This window comes from Chaetura pelagica, unplaced genomic scaffold (genome assembly GCF_000747805.2).
Source record: "Chaetura pelagica isolate M959 unplaced genomic scaffold, ChaPel_1.0 scaffold1201, whole genome shotgun sequence".
Lineage (NCBI taxonomy): Eukaryota > Metazoa > Chordata > Aves > Apodiformes > Apodidae > Chaetura > Chaetura pelagica.
In genome coordinates, this window is record NW_009952044.1 from 60,081 (window position 1) to 84,845 (window position 24,765).

General features: G+C 50.2%; 1 protein-coding gene across 1 annotated transcript in view; it reads right to left on the reverse strand.

Annotated features, from left to right (window-relative positions):
* Positions 1–24,765, reverse strand: part of RAB11FIP3 (RAB11 family interacting protein 3 (class II)) — an 85,795-nt gene that overhangs the window by 54,749 nt on the left and 6,281 nt on the right. The window contains exon 5 of the mRNA XM_010002825.1: positions 3,245–3,338. Within this exon, the coding sequence (XP_010001127.1) occupies positions 3,245–3,338 (94 nt within the window). The remainder of the gene's footprint in view (positions 1–3,244; positions 3,339–24,765) is intronic.

The window sequence follows — 24,765 nt, forward strand, 5'->3', positions numbered from 1 at the left end:
ACCCTGTTCTGCAAGGAAGAGGAGACTTCAAATACATCCTATAGATGCAGAGAGGCCTCTGGAATCAAAGTAACTCCACAACCAGGTGTCTGAAGCTTAAAAAGGTTTTTTAATATCCTGACAAAGAAAGGGATCTGTTTGTGAGGACAACCCTTGTTGGTTGTTTGTATCCAGCTGTGGCTGACACTGCCTGTATTTTGTGTTTGCAAAGGAACCCCCCCCCCCAGCAGTTCCTGCACCCACCTTGCAGCAAACTGGAGTTGCTCTTTGGTCCAGGGACCTTGGCTCCAAATTACAAACACTGTCCCACGTTCAGCTCCTTCCCATACAGAGACCTTCCTCCTGGTCTGAGTGTTCCAGGTGGCTCACACACAGTCCCTCATGCCTGTTTCTCACTCAGAAGACCCCCCAGGAGCTGCAGCTCCAAGCACAATGAACACAGCAGTCACACTGGCTCCCTCCCCAGGTCTTCTCCCCTGCAGACCAGGAGATACATCCCGTTGGATCTCACCACCAGTAGCCAGGTCCACCAGGCTTTTTTCCTCTGGCTGTGGATTCCCTGAGCATGGATCACCTGGCTTCTTGAAGCACACTCTGTAAAATACTCTCCTTCAAATCAGTCTCACTGCTGCCTCCACTACATTATCAGCTTCTCAAGTTTTACAATACAAGGCCATAAAATTCCACTTTTCAGAGTTATTTATCACCCTGTCTTGCTGCCAATGTCTGTTCCAGTGTTTCCCCTTCTGCTTTGCTCTTTCCATGCTTCAGGACTGGTCAAGCTCTCCAGACATCATCCACCCAGACTTTAAAAGCAGGTAAAGTGCAGGCTTTGTGGAGCAGGGGGAGGGTGTGAGTGGGAAGGGCTGGGAGACACAGCAAGTTGTGAGGAGATGAACCTGTTCCAGCAACACCTCTTAGCCTGCCTCCCTGTGCCTGGGCAGCCCCTGTGCCCCCCTGATCATTACTGCAACAGAGCCCAACCCCTCCCACCAAGGGGAGACCTTGGGGGCCTCTGGACTCCCCCAGCCAGAGCACTCTAAAAGCAATCACACACATGAAGACCACGTTTTCCTATTCAGTCTTCTCTTTGGGAAAGGTAGAAGCTAAGGCAGCTGCAACTGGCTAAAGACTCTTAAATGTCCCAAAATCCACCCTCTGTAGCACACAAATCACTTGGCCCTTTCCCCTCCACCATCAGCATTACCTGGCCAGGCAAAGGTTACAGCAGCAAAGAGCTCACAGCTGTTCCATGGGAGTGCAGAGGTGACACGGTGGCTTTCAGTGCTGTCTGGGTGGTTAAATGCTGCTTTGCTCTATACTGAAGGAAAGTCTGAGGAGTCCTAGATCAGGATGTTCCTCAGCCAGTGGAACATACCTCCAACAGCTGGCACAGGAGGAGCTGGGTGTCCTCCCTGGATGTAGAGGCCAACCGAACACGAAAGCAGTCGTCAGAAAAGCAGCTGACCCTGCAAGATGTGCTAGTTTTGTAACTGCACCTTCAGTTTGCCAAGCTAGACCTTAAGAGCTTGAGTAAAATCCCAGCTATTCTGCTACAGCCTCCAAGAGAGGGGGGGAAAAAGTGGAGCATCTTCATAAATAAAGCCCTCCCTCTGCTGAGACAGACACTGCAGGCACAAGCTCACGTCAGGTCTCACTTCAGTCACTGACCAAAAAACTAGAGAGCACCAGGAAATGCAACAGAACCATCTCTGGCTAAAAATAGGCCCAGCTAATTAAAAAAACCCAACTTATTAAAAGAGACACCCAGAAGCAAGCATGACTTCTTCTTAAGGGATGATCAATATTGATTCTCTCAACAGCAGCAGCAAATCCTCAAGATCACTTCAACGTGAGCAACTGCTCAGCTGGTGAGACTCAGAGACTCTGTACCCTCATGCTGGGTTTCTTTTATAACTGCATCATAAAATCCTGTGCCATGCAACATTAGAGAGCTCTGCCTTCCTTAACCACTGCCATAAATCACAATAAATACATCACAATCTCTTTCAAGTTTAATAAATAGAGATCCTAAAAGCTTAGCCTGGATCTGCTTTTTCCATTCAATTAATATATCACAATACCAGAGTGATGAATTATTGAAGGGAAATACAAGCCAGAGCTTTCCCACACACACTCGACTCCAAGAGCAATTTATTACAAATTAATAACATGCTGCACTTCCTCCTGCTTCAGGAGACCTGGGAATCAGCAGCTACACCAGCCACCAAAACTCTGCCATAAACCACTAGAGTCCTGAGCAGAAATAAGCTGGGGGTGGGAGGAGGAGGAACAGGAGGAGGAATGGACAGGAGAACAGGAGATAATTCTGCTTGGTGGGTTTTCTGTTCATGCAACGTGGTTTCTAGAGGAATAATTGGTCTTTTCACATCTTGCCTTGCTCCAAAGGATGCTCAGGGAGCAGGGCTGACAACACAAAGCCATTGCTGCATGAAAGCAACACTGAAGGTCAAGACAGGCATTGCTGTGAACAGAATTCACACCTGTATTTGCACATTTAAAATCATATTTGCTCAGCAGGAGGCTTCCAGTATTTTTCACACCCTGCTCTTAACAACACACTGGACCCAAAATGACCCTCTCACACTCAGATTGGAGATGAATCCCACAGTGTAAAAAACAACATCTTTTCGAATGCCAACCAGGCAGAAAGATAGTTCACATTTCACCAAGCTACTGCTCTGGAAGTGCTCACAACAAGCCCATGCAGAGCAACACAGGGATTGTTTGGGGTCTGTTTCAGGAACCTGTTTAAAAATTACCTCCCAGTCAGTGAGCTCCAAGCTCATGTTTCATGTGCTGCTTGCTAGAAATCAATGGAGCATGCTGCTCCTCCCAAGAGCTGGAGTGAAAGCCCAGGAGCTGGAGGATGTCACACTCTACAGCAGACACTCCTCTGTCAACCCCCCACAAAACCACAGGTGAGAGCAGACACCAAACCAGAAGGGACTTTCCCTTGATGGCATCTCTGTTTCCAACATATATTTAGGGAAGGACCTTTCCTGATAAACAGCAACACATGCAGTCACCACCACAACCCCTGAGCCACCTTTTCCAACCCTATGACTAAATGCTCCCATGTCCTCTGCTTGACAGAGAAGGGACTTGCAGAAAACCAACCCCAGTTTGTTTCCACCAAGTGATTTCTCAGCTTGGTTAGCCCCTGGGGCACTAAATTTGGTCCTTCTTGTCCTCTTGGGCAGCTCAGCAGCAACAAACCCACCTCCATTCTTGATAGCTCTGATCCCCCGATGGAAATCTTCAAAGCTGATGACTCCAAGTCCGCTTGGATCAAGGTACTTTGTCAGGTCCTTTACCTGCAATCACAAAAGCAGTGTTATCCACAGAGCCCTTTGGGGAGACACCATCTGCCCACCAGAGAAGCACCCTGAAACAAATTTTCCCTCCTTACATGGAGAAGATTTGGGCAAATAGGAGCAAATTCCTAAAACTGCCACCAAATTGTGGCCATTGTCCTTGAAGGGAACCTCAGGAATCAGGTACAGGGAACCTCAGGAATCAGCACAGAAGGGTTAATTAGTACTTGGCTGGTGCTGAAGCTCTTGCTTAGTTTTGAGACATAGGTTGGGGCAGGATTTCTTGCACCATGGTCCTTCTCCACCAGGGATCTGTTTAGTTTTGTGTTTCTTGAAGAGGTCCTACCTTAATTGGGAAAACTCTGCAATAAACTGCCCAGCAGGAGGGCCCAATTAAAAGGTTTCAGTGATAATGAAGGGCTCCATGTTACAAATTTAGGCCATATAATTGAAATATTTTGCCAATGAGACAAGGCCCAAGGGGGAGGGAATCACGTCAGCTAGTGAGGATTAGGATGTGGGTGCAGGGACAGGCACAGGTGGAGCAAGGGATGCTTGTGGGACCTGAGGAGGATGATCTGGGCTCTGCAAAGAGGCCACAGCTTGGGGTCAAAACCACAGCTCTTCCTCAAGATCCAAACAAAGCCTTCAAAAAAGTGCATTTGGTCCCTTTTCCTCCCAGGCTGCCATAAGCCTGCCCTGCCAGAAAGCTCTTCACACCACTGAGGCTTCTCAAGTTGAGACCACCAGACCTTGTTCTGCTTGAAAAAAACCAAGCATGCAGACTTTCATTTTAAAGGGATATTGAGGCACCTTCATCTACTTAAGAGCCACATTTTTTCAGCTCAGAAACAAGCCCAGGAGGAAGCAAAGTGTAGAGGTGAAAGAATTGCACAATTAGCTCCATACTCAAGGGCTGCTGGAGCTGCTGCCCTGGCCCTGCCAAGCACATCACCTCCCCTCCTCTTCCTCCTCCTCCAGAGCTGAGGCACAGGAGGAAGTGTTCAGCTCTCATGAGCACAAAATGCCTTTTGACTCACTTGGGTGATCTCTTGCTTTAGGTTTGTTCTTGGGGAAAAGAAAAAAAGATGGAAAATCCCCCAAAGTTTCTCCAGGGAAGAAAAGCTGGCACCTAAAAGGAGATGTACCATCTGAGGGTGATGAAGACAGCCAAGCTGGGGTGCTCAGAGCTGCCTGATTCACCACACACCAGCTTTGTTTGCTTGCTTTTTGGTTTGTTTTTCTCAAACCCAGGTCTGTGTTCATCCAGGAAAATCCCATCTGTGACATGCTCAGAGCTGTTCACCTGCCTGTACCACCTGGTTTGGAAGATGATGGAGGGAGGCAGGAGATGCCTCTGCTTCCCCCACAGGATGGTGGAACCACAGGGTTGAGACCATAAACCCACTTTTTTTTGTGGGGTGCTGGGCCTCTTGGGGGCTGCACAAGAGAAACTCCAAGACTCAGCACAGCACAAGCTTACCCACCTAATGGTCCACTCCATCACAACTAGGGAGAAGACAACAGAAGCATATTTTTCCAATCTTTTCCAGCTTTCTGGGGAGCTTTTTTGGTAGACAGATAAGAAAACTGCTGAGCTGACATGGCAGACATGGACTGGGATGAGTCAGGCTTCTTGTACGTTAAACAGAGGTATTTTAGACTAATAAAAACAACTCACAGGAATGTGTCGGTTCCAGTTAATGCAGCTGGCAGCTTCTTTGGAGTTCAAAAGCTGCAGCTTCATTTGTCATCCACATATAGAGATACCAGAAATGCAAGTGACATTTAATCAGACTTGCTGAGCCTGGAGGTGATGATCCCAACATGCTCTGAAGGGCGGTTTCTGCAAAGATGCAGCCCCGATGGCACAGGGGATATCCCTGCTGCAGTGTGGGCAGCTTCTGAGGACCAAGGAGGGTTTCAAGATCTCCTGTCAAGCCCCCAGCAAAGCACCTCTCCCACACCAGGGCTTGTGCAAAACCAACAGAGCAGCTGGATGAGGATTTGGTTTCTGCAGAAGAGGCACCGATGGATTTAAATTCAGCAGTGGGCAGGGGGAAATGAAGGGCAATGTTCCTGAAAACTTCACAACCCTGGTGTTACGGCTGCAAACTGCCAAAAGCCAGCCAACTGGTGAAGTTCTCAAGCCCATGGTAGTATGTTTGTGCTGATCCAAACCTGCCTGTGTTTGCTGTCCAGGCTTACAAAGAACTCTCATCATGAAATAACCCAGTGAGACAACATGCTCAGACTGAGCATGAGTGGGTGGTAACTCTCAGAGCTCCCAGCACACAGAACAACATCAGCAGTGCCTGATCCCCCAGCCCCTGCAGTGAGCTGCCCAGGGACAGCAGAAGCTGTATCCTGCAGGCCAGCACCCATCATGTCCCAGCACCAGGGGACATCCCAGCCCAAGCCCTTTGCTGCCACAAGTGTCCAAACCTGACTCCATCACCACAAGCTCACTACCTGTTCAGGACAGCAGTGCCTTCTTTTAACTCTTCTGCACATCTTTTCTGCTATTCCATCAGCTGCCTCCCAGTTCTACCACCAGAAGATGGGGCAAGGTGCAGGCATGGACCATACCTTCCTCCCTAAGGGGTCCTAGCCGGCCTGCCCTCCCCTTGCATGGCAGCTGCTCCAGCCCCTTGGTCATTTTAATCACATCTCCTGCTCCCTCTACATCCCCCCCTTCCTTTCTCAAGATGAAGATCAGAAGTGGACATATTATTCAAGACAGGGTACATCACAGGACAGTTTGGGATGGAAGGGACCTTGAAGATATCTAATTCCACTTCCCTGCATGGGCAGGGACACCTCCCACTAGACCAGGTTGCTCCTGGCCCCATCCAACCTGCCCTTCAACACTTTCATGGAGTGTCAAGACCTTGACCAATGCCCAACAGAGGTCCTTGGCATGACCCCCAAGGCCCACCACTATCTTCTTCATACCTGAGCTGTCCCAGCACTGAGCCACTCATGTGAGGAACAGCCAGAAACAGCTCCAGCTTCTCCTCCTGGGCTGTAACTACCAGTTTTCTCTATTTATTCAGTTTGATACTGAGGCTAAAAACTCTACCTTATTAGGAGAGTTGGGAAAAACCCAAAGCATTATGGCTCAGACTGGTTTAGATTAGCAAATCTTAGCAGTTCTGAAGTCACAGATTTGCTGTTTTGAGCTGAAAACTAATCTGCAAGAGTGGAGCAGTGAACACCACACTCGTGTTAGCACAAAAGCAAAATTCAACACTGTGCCCAACTGCAGAGCTCAAAACAGGCACATAAAAGCCACAGTCACAGGGAGGTTCCTGGCTTTGGCCACTAAGAAACATTCAAAGTAAAGGTTTTGCCCACTGGGTGTGATTGCACCTGGTTACAAAACCTTCTTGAAGAAATGGGAGCTAGAAACCCAGAGCATTAAAGCCTCAGCTAAGCCAGTGGTGACAACTCCCAATTCAAACTAACACCAAGGCTTGACAGGCACAGAATGGAAGTTCTCCAGGGAGGTGAGGGATTCCCCAGCTGTGAGTGGTCCTGGGTGGAGGCAAAGGAAGCTCCAGCCTTTCCTCTTATGGGTGCCTCAGGTCTCCACCACACAGCAGAACAAAATGCTCTACTTGTTTTCAGTGCTGATCCCTGTAGGAAGGGAGAGCTGCTCTGCCTCCCTCCTTGTGAGCCCTGAGCCTGCCAGGAGCCTTCCTGCACATTCTGGCAGAGACTGGGGCTAAATCAGCTCCACAAAGGAGTTCTCCTGGGGGGTGAAGCAAGGATGGGAGATTTAAAGTGATCACAGCAGGTAGGCACCCCACAAGGAAGAGCCAGTGGAGCTCAGCTCCTATGGTTGTGTTACATGTCACATGGGTATCACACTTTTCACCAGAGAAGGCAGTGACAGGACAAGGGAGAATGGATTCAAACTGGCAGAGGGGAGATTGAGGTTGGACATGAGGAGGAAATTCTTTGGTGTGAGGGTGGTGAGAGCCTGGCCCAGGTTGCCCAGGGAAGCTGTGGCTGCCCCATCCCTGGCAGTGTTGAAGGGCAGGTTGGATGGGGCTTGGAGCAACCTGGGCTGGTGGGAGGTGTCCCTGCCCATGCAGGGGGGTGGGATTGGATGATCTTTAAGGTCCCTCCCAACCGAAACCATTCTATAAATCTATGAATGGAATATTACATGAGACAAATAGGTTTGAGGATCTCACCCATGTCTGAATTTCTTCCTAATGTCTAACCTAAATCTCCTCTGATGACCTTTAAGGCCCCATTCAAACTCAACCATTCTCTGATGCCCCCAGCCTAGCACAGCCAGGGCCATGTCTTGTCCTCTGCACCACGTGAACTAGTTATTTGATGATACCTCAGCAGGAGCAACCAGGCAACCCTGCACTGCTGCAGTACCTCACACAGGACTCTGGAAGCAAACCCAAAGGAGACAAAGAGGAAGAACTGACTTATTCCTGATACAACATGCCCAAATACTCGAGGCAGGCCAGCCAGCAGGCTGAATTCCCCAGCCAGAACTTGTGCACCTGCCTCCTCACACATGCTGTGATGAACTTCAGCCTTGAAATTGCTCCCTCCTGTCCTTGGAAAGGATTTGAAATGTGAATCTTCTGAGTCATCAGATGAGTGCTCAGGTAAGTCATGGGAAACTGAGTGAGGGGAAGGTCTGGTCTGCTCAACTTCTACTCTCAGGTCCCCAAAGGAATCAATCACTTGAATTATGTGAAAGAAGAACCTAGAGAGATGTTAGAGAACTGGACAACCCAGAGAGCAGTTAGAAGGACACCAAGAGACCTGACCAGGTAAGGAACTACATGCTGGACACATACCAAGAGTCTGGCTGAACCAGGCATCTGCCTTGGCATGAATTAGACACTTGAGCAATCAACAGACCAGCTCATCCAGGAAAAAGTTCACAAAACCAGTAAGGCCAGTTCAGATTCTGACTGGGTGACCCAGCATGTTGGCTGGGCCTTGATTTTAGCCCAAAGATATCAGATGAACCATTACCACAACCACCAGAGAAGGACTTTCACTGGGGAACTCACTGCTATACACTGATCTGATGGCAGCAGCAAGCACAGTGAGCTGCTCAAAATTCACTTATTCCAAAGTATTCCTACAGAAAGGCAAACTTTTAGACTAAAAAGTGAGCCCTGAGGGACTCAGACTGGAGCTTTGAAAGCAACAGCTCCACACGAGGGAGGGCTGGATGTCCCACCTTGGGCAGGCATTCCAGCAATGAGGTTGTGGTGGGCAGAGAGAAGAATCCCTGGATTCAGGTGTACACCCCAGCCAGCTCCTGGACATGAACGTGTCCTTGTCAACAGCCTGCAAGGCAGGGAATGAGCATTGGATTAAAAAGAGCAGAGCTCTGCTACAGGGGGATGACATGAGAAAAGGGAGATCCCAACACCTACACACCCCCCTCCCAAAACCCACACCAGTCCCACACGCTTTGCCACCACCTCTTCCCAAGCTATTTCTCAACAGGAAATTTTTCTCTCCTTTGGAGACCTTAGAGCACCTTTCAGGGCCTGAAGAGGCTCCAGGAAAGCTGGGGAGGGACTTGGGACAAGGGCAGGGAGGGAGAGGACAAGGGGGAACGGATTAAAACTGGAAGAGGGAGATTGAGATTGGATAGGAGGAAGAAATTCTTTGGTGTGAGGGTGGTGAGAGCCTGGCCCAGGTTGCCCAGGGAAGCTGTGGCTGCCCCATCCCTGGCAGTGTTGAAGGACAGGTTGGATGGGGCTTGGAGCAGCCTGGGCTGGTGGGAGGTGTCCCTGCCCATGCAGGGGGGTGGATCTAGATAATATTGAAGGTCCCTTCCAACCCAAACCAGTCTGGGATTCTACAAATGCAGTATTACATGAGACTACTAGGTTTGAGGACCTCAGTCTTGCCTCTTCCCCTCCAGAAGAAATAGGAGCCTTTGTGGTCAAACTGAAACACCATGCGATGCGGGAGCACGCAAGGAAGTGGGTCCAGGCTGGACAAGATTCAACAGCAGCTTCCAAAGGGCCAGTTTCCACCTAGTGCCTCTGAGGGAAGTCCTTACAGAAGGAAACGAGCCAGCCCTTGGGTGGGTAAGGACCAAGGGGGAGTGAATAACTGCAGCCTTTCACCATCTCCCTTAAAAGGTTTCCAAAACATTTCTGTAGCTGTTTAATCAGCTTTGCATGATTAAACATAGACATTGTTCCCCCAGCATCTGCATGTTCAGTTTGGGCACAGCCTCTGAAGTAGTACAAACAGAAACTAAAACTTGGCTTTGAATCCAGTGCTGAGCTTTTTTTATCAGCCCCTGCTTTTGGTATCCTCCAGCTGGCCCAGTCTCCCCTTTGCTGCCTGCATGCTCTGCCTGGCTTGGTCCAAGGCTTCACACTCTGTTAAACATGCCCAACACCAGCCTTGATCTTCTGCTTGGCCTTAAAAATGCTGCTCCAACCACCCCTCAGCCAAAGCCTTTGGGCTGTAGCAGAGTCTGGTGCAGCAGGAGCTGTTTGCAGACACCCTGCCATGCCCAGCAGCACTGGGGCTGCTGCCTCTAGAAGGATCTTGAGAAGGGTCAACCCATGGACAGGAGGAGCAGAACCTGCCAGACAGCACTGCACACCTTCTCCTCACATTTACAATCTGGGGAGCTTCAAGCACGACAGAAGACCAAAACCATCCTAAAATCCAGTGAGTCTTGGAACTTGAAGCGTAGGAAACTAATTTATATCAAATAATCAGGTCCAGTTCTGGGCACACAGGCGCCCACAGAGCCTGCTTGGTTGGGACAGGAGATGGAAATCCAGAACTGCCAAGGAGAAGGGATTTTTAGATAGAAATCATGGAATGGTTTGGGCTGGAAGGGACCTTAAAGATCATCCAGTCCCACCCCCTGCATGGGCAGGGACACCTCCCACCAGCCCAGGTTGCTCCAAGCCCCATCCAACCTGCCCTTCAACACTGCCAGGGATGGGGCAGCCACAGCTTCCCTGGGCAACCTGGGCCAGGCTCTCACCACCCTCACACCAAAGAATTTCCTCCTCATGGCCAACCTCAATCTCCCCTCTGCCAGTTTTCATCCATCCCCCCTTGTCCTCTCCCTCCCTGCCCTTGTCCCAAGCTCCTCCCCAGCTTTCCTGGAGCCCCTTCAGGCCCTGGAAGGTGCTCTAAGGTCTCCCTGGAGCCTTCTCTTCTCCAGGCTGAACACCCCAACTCTCCCAGCCTGGCTCCAGAGCAGAGCTGCTCCAGCGTTGCACCAGATGCTGTTCTCTTCATGTTTAGCCAGATCTTTGGCCTCAAGTGCCACAGAGGAATTAACAGAGAGAGCACATGCAATGTAAAAACCTGATGGTTCTGCAAAGGTGGATTCAGCATCTCTCCCCTCTGCATTGAATACTATGAGCCAATGTACTCATCTCACCCCCACTGACTCTCAAGAGTAAACCCACCCTTTCAAGGTAACAAATAATCATTGCATTTTTAAATGCTAATGACAGAAGCCTGAGTAGCTGTATTTTTTTTCATCTCTGGGAGATGTGCAAACGTGCTGGAAGTGCTGAAGCTGCTGCAGCCAAACACCAGAGCAGGGCTGCAGTTTGCCACAGCCAGAGCTGTCCCTCTGCAGCCCTTCTCTTTAGATGGTGCAGTCACCAAATCAATGGGTTGCAATGTGACCAGCTGAAAGGAATTGATCCCTGTTAATGCAGCATTTGTCTGGGCTAAGACCACATCTATCTCCCCCCCTGTGCTGAGGGAACATCAACGTGCTGACAGCGTGAGCAGAACTTGGTGTTGCTTTATGCGACGTGTTTCCCAGATCCCTGATCTGAACCAGGGTCACACTGATCCCAAAGCCAGGAACACCCTCTCCAGCTCTTCACTTCTGCAGCTTCATCAACATAAACAAGAAGGTGGAGTGGAAGGTTGATCACCTGGGACTACACTGCAGTGTTTGTAGGAACCCACTCTGTCATTTGTTATAGGATCCAGCACTCAGAGGCAGAACCTCAGAGCAGGTTTCTATTCTGCTGCAATTACACCTAATTAACTAACCTTTAAAACACCCTCAAGGGGGCAGATCTCATTACAGGGAGAAGCAATGGTCAATTGTGAGTAAGCAGTACAAGAGCTGCATTATTTATTTTCCAAGTGGCAGCACTTATCCAGGGCTGCTGCAAGCCTGTTGCTCCCTGAGCCTGGTCAGAAGCTCCAGGAGGAGATCAGAAGGCAGAGTCTTTCTGGTCAAGCCCCTGTTAAAGGTCCACCCTAAGCAACACACAGAGAAGATACTTTCTCCAATGTGCATCCCTAATTTTACACCCACATGGATTCACCTCTCCTTGCTGTCAGTCCAACCCCAGAAGCTTCCAACACTGCAGGGCCCTCTGCTACCAGCCTAGGATCTGACACCAAGATTTGAGAAACCTTTCTGAGGAGGAGGATTCAGCCTGGTTTGTTCTCATCTCTTCCTGCTGCAGAAGAAAGAACCAAACCTGCTATGTAAGGCAAAAAGGGAATTAAGCCTCCCATGGTTCTCCATCAGCCTGCAAGGATTTAAAGAACTGGAATGGGAGAGGGATCAGGGATCACCCAACAAGGAAAGCACGAGAAGCCTCAGCATTTGATAATTTCCTTGAAACAAAATGAGCAAGTTTCCCAAGGGGAACAATTCCCCTCCTTTCCCACCTGCCCAGGAAGATGATACCTTCAGCACTTAACACTCGCCTAACAAAGCCTCCTTCCTCCTGTTTATCCAAGGGGAAAGCTGCTTGACATGCCACTGACTTTTGATGCATGTCAGCTACTTCAGGCAATTCCTACCTCAGTTTTGCAACCTTGGCTCTGAACCTCGAGGCACAATGCTCCTCACCAGCCTCTCCCAGGGTCAGCAGGCTCTCTCTGCAGGCACAGGAAATACCAGAGGAGAGAGATGGGAATACATAATGAACATAAGAGAATTCCCTCCCCAGTAAACTATTCTTTCCCCTTTTGGAAGGGGAAGGAAGAAGTCTTCAAGTCAATTGTGAACCAAGATGAAATCCAAAGTTGATACAGCTGATCAAGTCTCCTGCATTTCCCTTCCAAAGCCACTGTCCAAGTGCCACACACACTGGGAGCATCAAAAGGAAAAGACTTTCCTCCCAGCGCTCAAAATTCAACAGGAAGAAGAAAAAAGAAGGCAGAATTTGTTTTACAGAGCTGGCAGCCAGAAAAGCCTGAGGACCCAGACCCTCACAAGAGACCAGAACAAATCAGTGCACCCAGCCAGATGTGGAACCAAACTGTGGGGTGTCTTTACCAGCTCAAATCCCTCAAACTCAGCAGTTTTGGGGTTTTTTGTCTGCTGGTAGATATTCCTTGGGTCAGTACTATGTAACAGACATGAGTACATGACCTTTTTGGATTAATCCCACCAGCTCCAAGGCTTATCTGCAGGAGCTGTAGTACCTCTATGGTCACCACAGCTTCAGGTGGTGAAGATCAATAAGCTTGATCTTATTTTTAAGTGTTTTCTCAAGTGTAGAGTGTGACTATTTCCATGTTGTCCATCAATTGTTGTCACTGAAGCATAAAAATACATTAAAGGAAACAGCTTCAAGGGTCATTTGAAAACATTAACAGGAACCCACATTGCACTGAAATGGTTTTATCCAAATTTAATTGCATTTGTCTCAAGTGTTGCTCCCGAAGTGCTCCAAGGCTTCAGTGCTCTGCTAGAAACATATTCATTTGTTTAATGAATCTTGAAAAGTGTTTCATCCACCCTGCAAAACATGGAAGGCTTTGTTCTCAGCTCTTGTTCCTCTAATGACACAGGAAACCTGTTCTCACCCTTCCAAACACACAGCTCAGAGGCAGGGGACAACAACAGGTTTAGTGCAGGTTGGTTCTTCTATAAAACATGGGCATGAATGAGGCTGGAGCCACCCCCAGGGAAGAGCCAAGTGCCACAACTACTGGAGGCACCCTCAGCAGGATGGCTGCATCCTGCTGGAGCATGGAGCTGGGGCAGAGTCCAGGCAGGACTTCAGAGCTGGTCTAAGCAGGCAAAAAAGCAGCTCCACAGAACATGCCAGGAGGTCACACAGTGAGGAGGAGGCATCTTAAGATGCTGAATGTTTGGCAGCACCTGGCACAGAGCCAGGTGAAGTCCCTGTTGCAACAATGTTTGCAGCAAAATCAAGTATTTCTGTGGTGTGAAGTATTTCATAAGGTCATGGAGCTCCTGGAGGGACTCCAGAGGAGGCCACAGAGATGATCCCAGGGCTGGAGCAGCTCTGCTCTGGAGCCAGGCTGGGAGAGTTGGGGTGTTCAGCCTGGAGAAGAGAAGGCTCCAGGGAGACCTTAGAGCACCTTCCAGGGCCTGAAGGGGCTCCAGGAAAGCTGGGGAAGGACTTGGGACAAGGGCAGGGAGGGAGAGGACAAGGGGGATGGATGAAAACTGGCAGAGAGGAGATTGAGGTTGGACATGAGGAGGAAATTATTTGGTGTGAGGGTGGTGAGAGCCTGGCCCAGGTTGCCCAGGGAAGCTGTGGCTGCCCCATCCCTGGCAGTGTTGAAGGGCAGGTTGGATGGGGCTTGGAGCAACCTGGGCTGGTGAGAGGTGTCCCTGCCCATGCAGGGGGGTGGATCCAGATGATTTAAGGTCCCTTCCAATCCAAACCAGTCTGTGATTTTATTATTTGTTTGGTTATAGAAAAATATAAATCCAGAACTACAGTTTTTGCTTTCATTTCCTTCTAACCAGGTTAGAAAGCAGCACAAAAACTTCCTGGCACATTCCAGATGAAATCCAATCACTAGCTCCACACTTGCTTTTACCAACTCACCCTCCCCAAAACACAACGTCAACACTCTAATCCCTAAAACAAGATCATAACAATCAGCAACAGGAGAAACCAAGGCACAAACACACAAACTATGGAAGGGGAGCAGCAAGTTGCATCCCTCAAGTTGCAAACCCTGGGAATTTGGGGAGAACAAGAAGCCTCTTGGGCTGCAGAGGTGAGTGCAATACAGGAGCCTGTCCCCAGCCAGGCAGCTAAATATTAGAGAATAGGGTGTGAAACAACCAGCTGGCCTGCCAAGCCAGCCTGAGCCTGCCACACTGTCAAAACTGAGTTTATCCTAAACCAAACAAGGGTGATTCAGAGCCCAGCTCAGCATAAAGGCCTGTTTCTTTTTTAGAACTGCTTCAAACTATTTCCCTCCTTTTGGCAACCCTTCGTGCAGCCTTCAGAAAGGGCTGTTTGTGCAAAGGCAAGTACCCAAAGCAGACATGCCAGAGGGGATGGGGGAGGAAAAAACCAACCTAGAATGGTTTCTAGGCTGAGATGTAGATTCCCAGAGGGAGAAGAGGTTGAGATGCCATGCATAGCTTGGGAGGCCTGGGATTTTGGGGTGGGATTGTGAGCACCAGGTGTACAAACCCCACCACAACAACAAAAACAACACCCAGGACAATGTCAATGCTCCTCCATCACCTGCTCAGCTATCTCAGCATGGCCAGCACCCATCAGCTCCTCCAAGCAAAGGAGCAGCAAGAGGTCTGGATTTTGCTCCCCATGCTCCTTCATGGCTTTGGAGGTCTCTGCCAGGGTGGCTGCCAAGCCACCTGCCCTTCCCTGGGGACATACCTACCTCGCCCACCATGTCCCTCCTTCACCCACTACACCTCTGCCATGCCACCCACACTGCCAGCCTGTCCCCACAGTGCCACCAAGGGATGGATGCTCCATGGAGCCTGAAGGGGTACAGTACAAAGTCCAAAAGCAAGTTCTCCATTGCACACCAAGCTCTTCAGCATCTCCCTTGGACCTTTCAGGGCAGGTAGCCTCCCACAAGCCTTGCATCTGCTCTTCACATCCTTCCACTGTGCTCCTGCCAGCCCAGTAGTCCCAGAGCTCCAAGTAGCCAGGAGAGGGTGACCTGGTTGCTGCATCCATTTAGCAGGCATAGGAAAGGAATTCCACAAGGGTATCTAAACTTGGGGTCTTCTTTCCCCCCAGCTATAATCTCCTCACACACCACAGTGAGTGAGGTGAAGAACTGCCACTCCCCTGGAGAAAAAACATAAGGAATGTGGCCCTGCAAAAGGGGCCTTTTAATCCCTCTGCAGCCACAGGCGGTGGTGAAAGCCACAACGTCCTGCTCAGCTTTTCAAGCCAAGGTGGAGCCCAACACTATCTTCCCATGAAAAGAGTTTCACTTTCAGCACAGTGAGACTTTCCCATGGAAAAGGGCCCTTCCAGCAGCCCCCAATTCCATGCTACAGTTGCTCAGGACAGCAGAACCCCTCAGCAGCCACGTGGATCCTGGTCCTGCACCATGTCCCTCCGCAGCTCCCTGCTTGTTTCCTGCCCTCCACAGCTTCTGCTCTCCAAAAACTGTTGGTTTGGACTCCTTTTACCTCCTGAGCATTTTGCTTGAGCCCAGTTTCCTACTGGACTCTGGCAGATGGATTTTCCACAGGGCTGTGGCAGTCGAGTCCTGCCAGATGAGCAGCTCCCAGCACCAGGTCCTCTCCCTTTCCTCTCCCTTAGGTTTTACTCCTCTTTTTTGGGAAAAGGAGGAAGCAGGACCAGCCCAACAGTCTGCAAAGCTGGAAACCCCCTCAAAAAGCAGCAGTGACTCCAACTCAATGTAACACTACTGGTATTTCACCAAGGGATACTGTAGCAGAGGGAACAGTGGCTCTTTTTTTTTTTTCCTGAACAACTACAATGAATTATTAAAAAAATAATAATAAAGGTCAGAGGACTGCCAGGCTGCTGGCCACTAAAACCCAACAGAGGGACATTCAGCCCCCAAAGCCTGGCCACCTGCTGCAGCCAACCCTTGTAACCTGGACAGCAGGGCTGCTCTTCCTGCACAGCACCACGGGACATCCCCAGAGATGTCCCTGTGTCATATCAGGACCCTGGTGGCCTCTGGAGTGTTGGGGACACATCAGGACCCACAAAGGCAAGGCCAGAAACTGGGATCATTTGAGCAAGGACTCAAATGGGTGTCAAACACCACGGCCACCTGACTGCTTGCTACAGCTGAATTAGTCCCCTCAGATAAGGTAACACTCAGAGGGCAAATGCAACAGGCTGGTATCACTGGTATTTCTTTCTACTACAAGGTTTGTTTTGCTTTTACAACCCCAGGAGGTGGGTGGAGAGCAACAGCCCTCAGAGCACCCCAAGCAGCCTCCATGTGTTCCTGCTTTAAGGGGTTTTCTCCCTAGAGAAGGAGAAAGACCTTGAGATTAGAGATCATGGACCCCAGGATGTTCACAGCCATGAGGAAGCCTCACACCTCTGCTATCAAACAGAAATACATAGAGTATTCAGAAATGATGAATTTTATGCTGTAGAAAATCATAGAATCATGGAGTGGTTTGTGTTGGGAGGGACCCTAAAGACCATCTAGATCCACCCCCTGCATGGGCAGGGACACCTCCCACCAGCCCAGGCTGCTCCAAGCCCCATCCAACCTGCCCTTCAACACTACCAGGGATGGGGCAGCCACAGCTTCCCTGGGCAACCTGGGCCAGGCTCTCACCACCCTCACACCAAAGAATTTCCCCCTCATGTCCAACCTCAATCTCCCCTCAGCAGCACCAGAGGGAAACATCAGCCTTCAGCACCATCCCAGGTAAGCTCTGCCATTATCACATAACCTGGCCAGGCAAGGACCTCCCTGAGCAGTGACACACAGACCACCAGAGTCCTGCTGCTGCCACCACCACCACACAGATCAGCACCCACCTCCTCTAGGCCAAAACATCCCGTTAAACATCAACTTGAAAGGGAAATGAAAGATGGGACGTGTTTAAGATGGAAAATGAAGATGGAAAGGAGCTTTGGGGAGGGGGGTCTGCCAGACTGCAACAAGCAGAGGAGCATGACTGGCAGACTTGGCTTGGTGAGTGAAGCAAACAGCTGTGCTGCAGATGTCATGACACAGCACTGTCAGGAGAGCAGCTCCATGCAGCTCCAAGAACAGGCACTATGGTCCAGGAGGAGGTGGGAATGCTGATGGGCTTGGAGGTACAAAGCTCCCAGGTCCCCAGGGACAGAAAAAAGCAGGAATGTTGCACCACCCAGAGCATAGAAGCAAGATCTCAAACCAATACCTAATCCCACCCACCCCCTGCCAAGCTGGGACCTGGTGGTGGCATTTTAAGCTGCAGGATGTTGGAGGTCACTCCCTGCCCCCCAGCACACCAGATGAAACTCCCACCAGAGAAGCTCCACTGCACCTCAGGAGGGTGGTGAGAGCCTGGCCCAGGTTGCCCAGGGAAGCTGTGGCTGCCCCATCCCTGGCAGTGTTGAAGGGCAGGTTGGATGGGGCTTGGAGCAACCTGGGCTGGTGGGAGGTGTCCCTGCCCATGCAGGGGGGTTGGGAATAGATGATCTTAAGGTCCCTTCCAATCCAAACCATCCTGTGATTCACCAGAACCAGTCTGGCAGTGCTGCACCCATATTTTCCTCGGGTGTTTGAATTTAAGCAAACAAGCAGGTGGAAAGGCTGGCATTGCTCACTCCAGGATCACGTGGAAGAACCAATCCTGCAAGCCATGGTCCACCCCATCCCATCTCCCCCATCTTAGGACAAAGGGCAACAGACAAACTGGGACACAAGAAGTTCCACCTCAATAGGAGGAAAAACTTCTTGGGAACAGGCTGCCCAGAGAGGTTGTGGAGTCTCTTTCTCTGGAGACATTCAAACCCACCTGGATATGTGTTCCTGTGGGATCTGCTGTAGGTGACCCTGCTCTACAGGGGGTTGGACTAGATGATCTCCAGAGGTCCCTTCCAACCCCACCACTGTGATTCTATGATCCCATCACCTGCTCTCACAGGGACCATACCAGCAGCTCTCCAGTGCTGGGAACCTGATGGCCCCAGGGGACACTGAGGGTGGCCCAGCAGAAGCAGAACCCCCCTGCCCAAGGAGGGCCATAGGCTGCAGCTAATGGGAAATCATGTGTTTGGCAAAACCAAGAGCTACAACAAAAAGTCTGAGTTCAAAAGGGATCCCATTTAACAACAGAGCAGGCAACGAAAGTCAAAACAAGAATAAAATTGAGAAAAATTATGTAGGCAACTGTTGTAATGACTGTCAATTACTGGCTGTGGGGAGTTACACCACCATAAAGGCAACTCTGAAATGCTTTGAGAGCTCAGTTAGAAGCAACACCAGGTCAAAATGACTCTGGAAGTGCCAAAGCACAGGGCTGTGGTGCAGTCTCATATTCCAGGCAGTTCATTATGATGACCCCAATTCAATTTTTATGAGTCACAGCCTTAGAAAATACCCTGAGAAGGGAGAAAACCTCTGGTGAATCCATCTCTGCCTTCCAGAGAACAGCCTCACACAGTGTAGCAAACAGTAAGGAAGAATTTTTATTGCAATAAAAGAAACCAAACAAACAACCCCAGGAAAAAAAGCCCTGCAAACATTTAAAATAAATTCATTTAAAAAAAAATTAAAACATTGTCGACATGGTCTTTTTATTCCCTGGTAGGGCTCCTGACCCAGCCTTGCCCACCAGTACAAACTGGCCTCACAGCTGGGGTTTACTGGGTGCCACATCCACACCCCACTTTGCTGGAAATCCCACCCTTGCCTCCTTGTCCACAGGATTTTAAAACTCTTCAAAGGTGGCACAGATGTTTTTTTCTTTCTCCTGGGACATAGGAGGAGTCAGCACTTCTGTATTTGCAGAAATGATCTCACATTCCAGACGAAAACATCTAACTTTTATCATAAGCTCTAATTAAATGAAATCAACCCCCAGCAATACTTTCAATTTGAAGGAGAAATTAAGAATAAAAAGGATTCTCAGATAAGCAAGGAGCTGGGATAAAGTTACTATCCCTGCCTGTGCAGACAAACTGTGCCTTTGAACACTCCCAGCCCTGATCCAGCCTGGATAAGCCATCAATCAGATTACAGCCACAAACCTAAGCATGAAGCATGTCATCAAAACGATCTGTTTGTGGTAGGGTATGTTCCAACCCTTCCCAGCCACTCCAAAGAGGGAGGCCTTCAAGAAGCTCCAAGCCAAAACTTAGCAGGAGAAGCAAAAAACCCAGGAGCACAGAAATAAGCCCTTGATTGGAGTCTTTGGGATGGTTACAGATGAATAAACTCCTTTGCAAATTCCAGTTTTCAGCTAACCAGCACCCACCTCACCCAAAAATACATTCCATGAAATATGTTGGCTTGGAAGAGTTTGCCTCTCAGAGGGAGAAAGGAAAACTCCCAGCTTCCAGCTCCCACAGAACACAGATGTGTTATTAAATGCTGATAAAACACCCTTTGAAGAGGCAGATGGAGCCTTCCCAGCCAAGTCAGCCCTTGTCTGAGGTGGGGAAGGGCTCGTGCCCCAACCAGCAGCTTTGCCACGAGTTCCTTTGGTGAAAGTAAGTGAAATATTTGGCATCAGCTCCTCTTCCAGCACACACAGAGGTGTCCACAGGCATTCTCAGCCCCATTCCAGACCCACAGCGTGGCCCTCCCTGCCACCCCAGCTCCCTTCTCACCAGCAGACACCAAAGTTCAACAGCAATTAAACCTCCAAAAGGTGCAGCAGCAGCAGCACCACAGCTGGAAGCAATTTAAGCTTCACTTCTACTTATGTGGCCTGAAAATTCACGCAAGGTAATTAAAAAAATCTCTTTATAGGCAAAGCGAATGTTTTCCTCTGTTCAAAGGGTGCAAGAACCCTCCAAAAGTAAAAAACCCACCAAAAAACAGTTGAGGTTTCCTCATGACAGAGATCCAAACTATTTGATTTCATAGGGAAGTGGAAGAAGAGCAAGAGGAGCAGGGAAGGCATCCAAGATCAGATGCACTGTCAGCAACTCCAGGAGAAAACTACACTGGAGGTAAGAAGCATTTGATCCAGGGTCTGCACAATTCCCAAGGGAGCCATTGGAGGGGAGCAGGAAAAGCAAGCCTGGATTCACCAGGGGGGAAGCCACTAAAAAGCTGTAGCTTGACACTATCCAGACTTCATTCCAGAGACTAATTGCCAAATCTTGTTGATTGCTCTGTTTAAAAATAAAAATAAAGCCCAGGATTCTCTGCAGCTGCTGTCTGGAGTGATACCTGCTACCCCTAAAATGTGGTTTCTCTTGCAGCTCAGGCTGGGCTCTTCATCCTAAGAGGCTGGAAAGCTGGTGGGAGGTCAGAAAAGCACAACAAACCTGATAAAAAGCTTCAGAAACCACTATACAAGGGGGAAGTTAAAAGCTGAATATGAAGGGCTCAGCTGAGGATTAGCTGATGTGGGGGCTGAGGAAAGCTGGTCAAGGACAGATACTTGAAGGATGCACATGTTAAAGAAAGCAAAGCACTTGGAAATTAAGCTTGAACTGATCATCAAGAAGAAAAATAAAAGGCTGGGAGGGCAGAGATGCCATAGGGCTTGCAGTGTTTGAAAGCTCTGGGTCTTAATTGAGCAGAAGCTTATGGGGTACAAGAGGCTTTTCCACCTCCAACTGTCTTCCAGATCAAAACAAAGGAAAAAAAAAAACCCAAGACCCCAGCAGGAAACCTTCTCCTCCTGCCTTACACATACTCCAGTCCCCTCTGCCCCCACACGACCCTGTGCTTCCAGCCAGTAACAAACCCAGTGAGAAAAGGCCTGGCCTCTGTCACTGCCCTGGGACAGATACGCAGCAGCTGTACAGGAGACAAGACAAATGGTGTGTTTGCTGCTTTAAAAACATTGCACAACGGCCCTAGATTCTGTCTAACCCACCTCGCTGCCAAAATACAACCCCCCTGGCTTTACCAAGTGATATAAAAGTTATATAAATTGTGCTACTACCTCCTGGCTACACCAGCCTTACTCCAGTCCCTGGTACCAGCTGGTGGGATCCCCTCTTGCTGCTGCAGCAGCTCTGGGGGAGCATCACACCCTGAGGGGAGTGATAAAGGGGAGGGAGAGGAGACAATACAAACACAACCGTGTCATAGCCTCTCTACCAGGGAGCAGTTTCTGCATCAGGTCAAGCCATCCTCAAGACCTTTCCTCATCCTCAAGACCCTTCCCCCCTGCATCTTGCCTATGAGCCCAAGGAGCCTTAATGGGCCCCAGGAAGCCTTTCAAGTGGGACAACAGTGGGTGCCTGGCAAACAGCCACTGTCACAGGGCTGGGTCCTCTCTGCTGGAAGGCTACCCTGCCCAGGGTTGTCACCACCAGCTGCTGGGGTCTCAGCACCACCTCTCCCATGCACCTTTTACTGCAAAAGCTGGATTCACAATCCCAGCCACTTGTATCACTTCAGAGAAGAACAAACTGCCTTTAGACTCCCATGCTTTGGTCTCCCCTCATCCCCACCAGCACTTCAGTGCCAACACCACAGCCATGAAGCTCTTTAAGACAGTCTCACAATCACACAAGCTACTTCAGCAAAAAAACCCCAACCAACACAACAAACCCAGCCCCTGCTGCTCCCCCCCCCCCGGTTCTTATCATGCAGAGAAAAAAAAATAAATCATAATAGGAATTCATAATCATGTCATTTTTATGAAATAAATGTCAGTTGCTCTCTATCCTTTGACATTTAGCTGATAATTGTTTCAGCCAAGTAATCTGACAGCTCTGAGCTCAGCCGCCTGTAAATGCCTCTGGTGTTTTACTGAACACTAAAGGCAGCACTTGCTGCTCTCCAGCTCCACAGTCCATGTGGTTTCACACAAACACACACTTCCCTTAACCCCTCAACCTTCCCTGAGCCCTGGGATCAATCAGGGCTGCCACGACTGGCTGTGCAGAAATCCAGCCCTTTGCTCTGCCACCCCCCCCATGATACCTTCCACACATCCACCTGTCTGGGCAGAAGCCAGGAAGGAGGGGCAGAAGGAAAGGGAGCAGGTACCTCCACTGCTTGCCAGCAGGAGGGAGGACAAAAAGAGAGGACTGGAATTTCCTCCTCCTTTACTCCCTGCCAGTTGCTACAGGATACCTCCAGGAGCCATCAAACCCTGGCACCTCTCCTGCAAGCTTCCCAGTCGTGGTACAACCTTTGCTTACATTGAATGGTTAAGGTTGGAAGGGACCTTAAAGATTACCAGGTTCCAACATCCTGAAGTTTGCTTTTAGTCATCTGAATACCATTATACCCACCTGGTGATGCTCCTATCCTTTAACTTCCACCTGAGCTTCATTTTCACCTCTCAGGAGGCCCCCAATACTTAAAATACATCAAAAAACTTCCCCAGAACTCTTCCATTTATTACTCTAAATATGCTAGGAGGTTCCAGACCCCATCACCAGCCCCTTCTCCTTCACACACAGTGTGCCTCCTTGCTTTTCTAAGCTGCAGGCTACTAATAATGCAGGCAGAGCCATCACAAACAATCATAGGATCACAGAACATCACTTTTTCTCTCCTGACACACCTCTGCAAAAGGTGTCAGGCTGTGCTCCCTGGGTTGCCCATTACCTGTTGGCTCAGCCACTGTCACATGAACCTCACCAGGGCGTTCAGCACTTGCTGTACCAAGAGGCAGTTGTTCTGCACACTAAGAGCTAGCTAGCAAGTCTCTTGCTGAAGATAAATGTATCTAAAATGCATAATGTATTTCAGCATGGACAGCATTGCTCAGTAAGAAGGAACAAGTGCCTTTAAAGGGACAGTCAAGGTAAGGAGCCTGCAGACAACCACTCCTAAGCTGGTTTCCCTATGAGCCGCCAGCTTTTAGAGGCACAAAACCTCCCTGTACATCCTGCTTGGATTTAGGAGAGACCTTCACAGCTCACAACCACTCCTCAGGCCAAGATGCCCAAGCACTTCCCAGCCTTACTGTGGCACAATTCCAGTGTCAGAACGGAGGTGCTGGGCAGGGGCGGAGCGGCAGCGCTGGGCCGCTCGCTGCTGGCACCGACACGTGCCAGACCCACCTGCCACCCTCACACCATCTGCTCGTCCTCATTTCCCACCCAACTTGGGCTGCTCCACGCCAGAGGGAGAGACACAGCAAGGTGAGCAGTCCCCCAGCGAGCTCCTGAAGCCAGAGCACAGCAGCCCCGAGCCTCCGCGGATGCTGCTGCGAACACACCATCTGCCGTTGCTTCCTCTGCTGGCAGCAGCCCCAGGGGACAGGTGTGGTGGCACAGGGCACCCAGACCACAGCAGGACGGTGCCAGTCGGAGGCTTTATGCTGAATAAAGCTTTTCCAGGGTCACGTTGCTGAGACAATCCCTTAACTCCCCCCCCTCCAGTTGCCGTGATGCTACCCGGGCGGCAATCGATGCCGTTCCGACACGCGGTGCCCCTCACCAGCAACCATCTGACAAAGAAGTTGGGTATCTCCACTTTGTAGAGGTGTTCTCTTAAAGAAATGCCTTTATTTTATCCTGAAGGGGTGTCTGGATCATGAGGACAGAGATAGGAAACCCTCCTCCACCAAAACACTCCTTCACGCCTGGCGATTTGCTTTGTCATGCCACTTCAGATGCATGCACAGCAGCTCCAGCTAGAAAATTCAAGCAGATCTCCTGGGTAACCACCTACAAACTGCACAGCAATACCTTAAAATTAAAAAAGAAATCAACCTATTTTCTGGTAGCACAGGCCAAGGAACAAAACACCAGCAAATTCATGTCCGTGCCCTGGCAGGCTGCTCGGGCTCTCTCTCCATTTTGGGTCATACCAGGCAGCTTCAAATTACATCTCATCTGATCTGCTGCAAGGAAACATCAGCTCACCAGGACACAAAGCAGGGGAAAGGAGAGGGGGAAAGAGCTCAGACCCAGGAAAAGGGAGCTGTTCTGTGCTGCTCAGTGTGGTGCCATCAAGGCCACCCTCAGGGCTGAGAGGGGACAAGGAGCAGGTGCCAGGATCTGGGTGCTGGTCCCTGCCAGCCGGGAGCTGCTGGGACAAACCTCCCTGCATTATGGATGGAGAACAAAGAGAGGGGATGCGGGGCTCCTGGAAAAGGAGACCTCCAGCTCCTCCACGCTCCTTCCACACCCCCTGCATCCACCGAGCCCTCAGGTGCCCTGCACCCAGGAGGGCCCAGGCCCTGCAGATGCTCCTCTGGACCATGAGGAATAAAAGCCCACCCGAGGGCAGCACCAGCCACACCAGCCACCATCATCACCCCCCCACACCCCGAGCAGAGAGGGGGCCACCCCAGGCCTAGCAGGGGGGTCTCCACGCTGGGTTATCCCTCTCTGGGGCAGGTGTGAGGGAAGACCCCCAGGCCTGACTGGAAACCCCCCAGGCCTAACTGGAGACTCCCCAGGCCTGGCTGAGACCCCCTCAGGCATTCCCTGAGATCCCCCCAGGCCTGACAGAGACCCCCCCAAGGCCTGACCAGAGACACCCCCACGCCTGTCTGAGACCCCCAAGGCCTGAACAGAGACCCCCCCAAAGGCCTGACCAGAGACCCCCTCAGACCTGGCTGAGACCCCCAAGG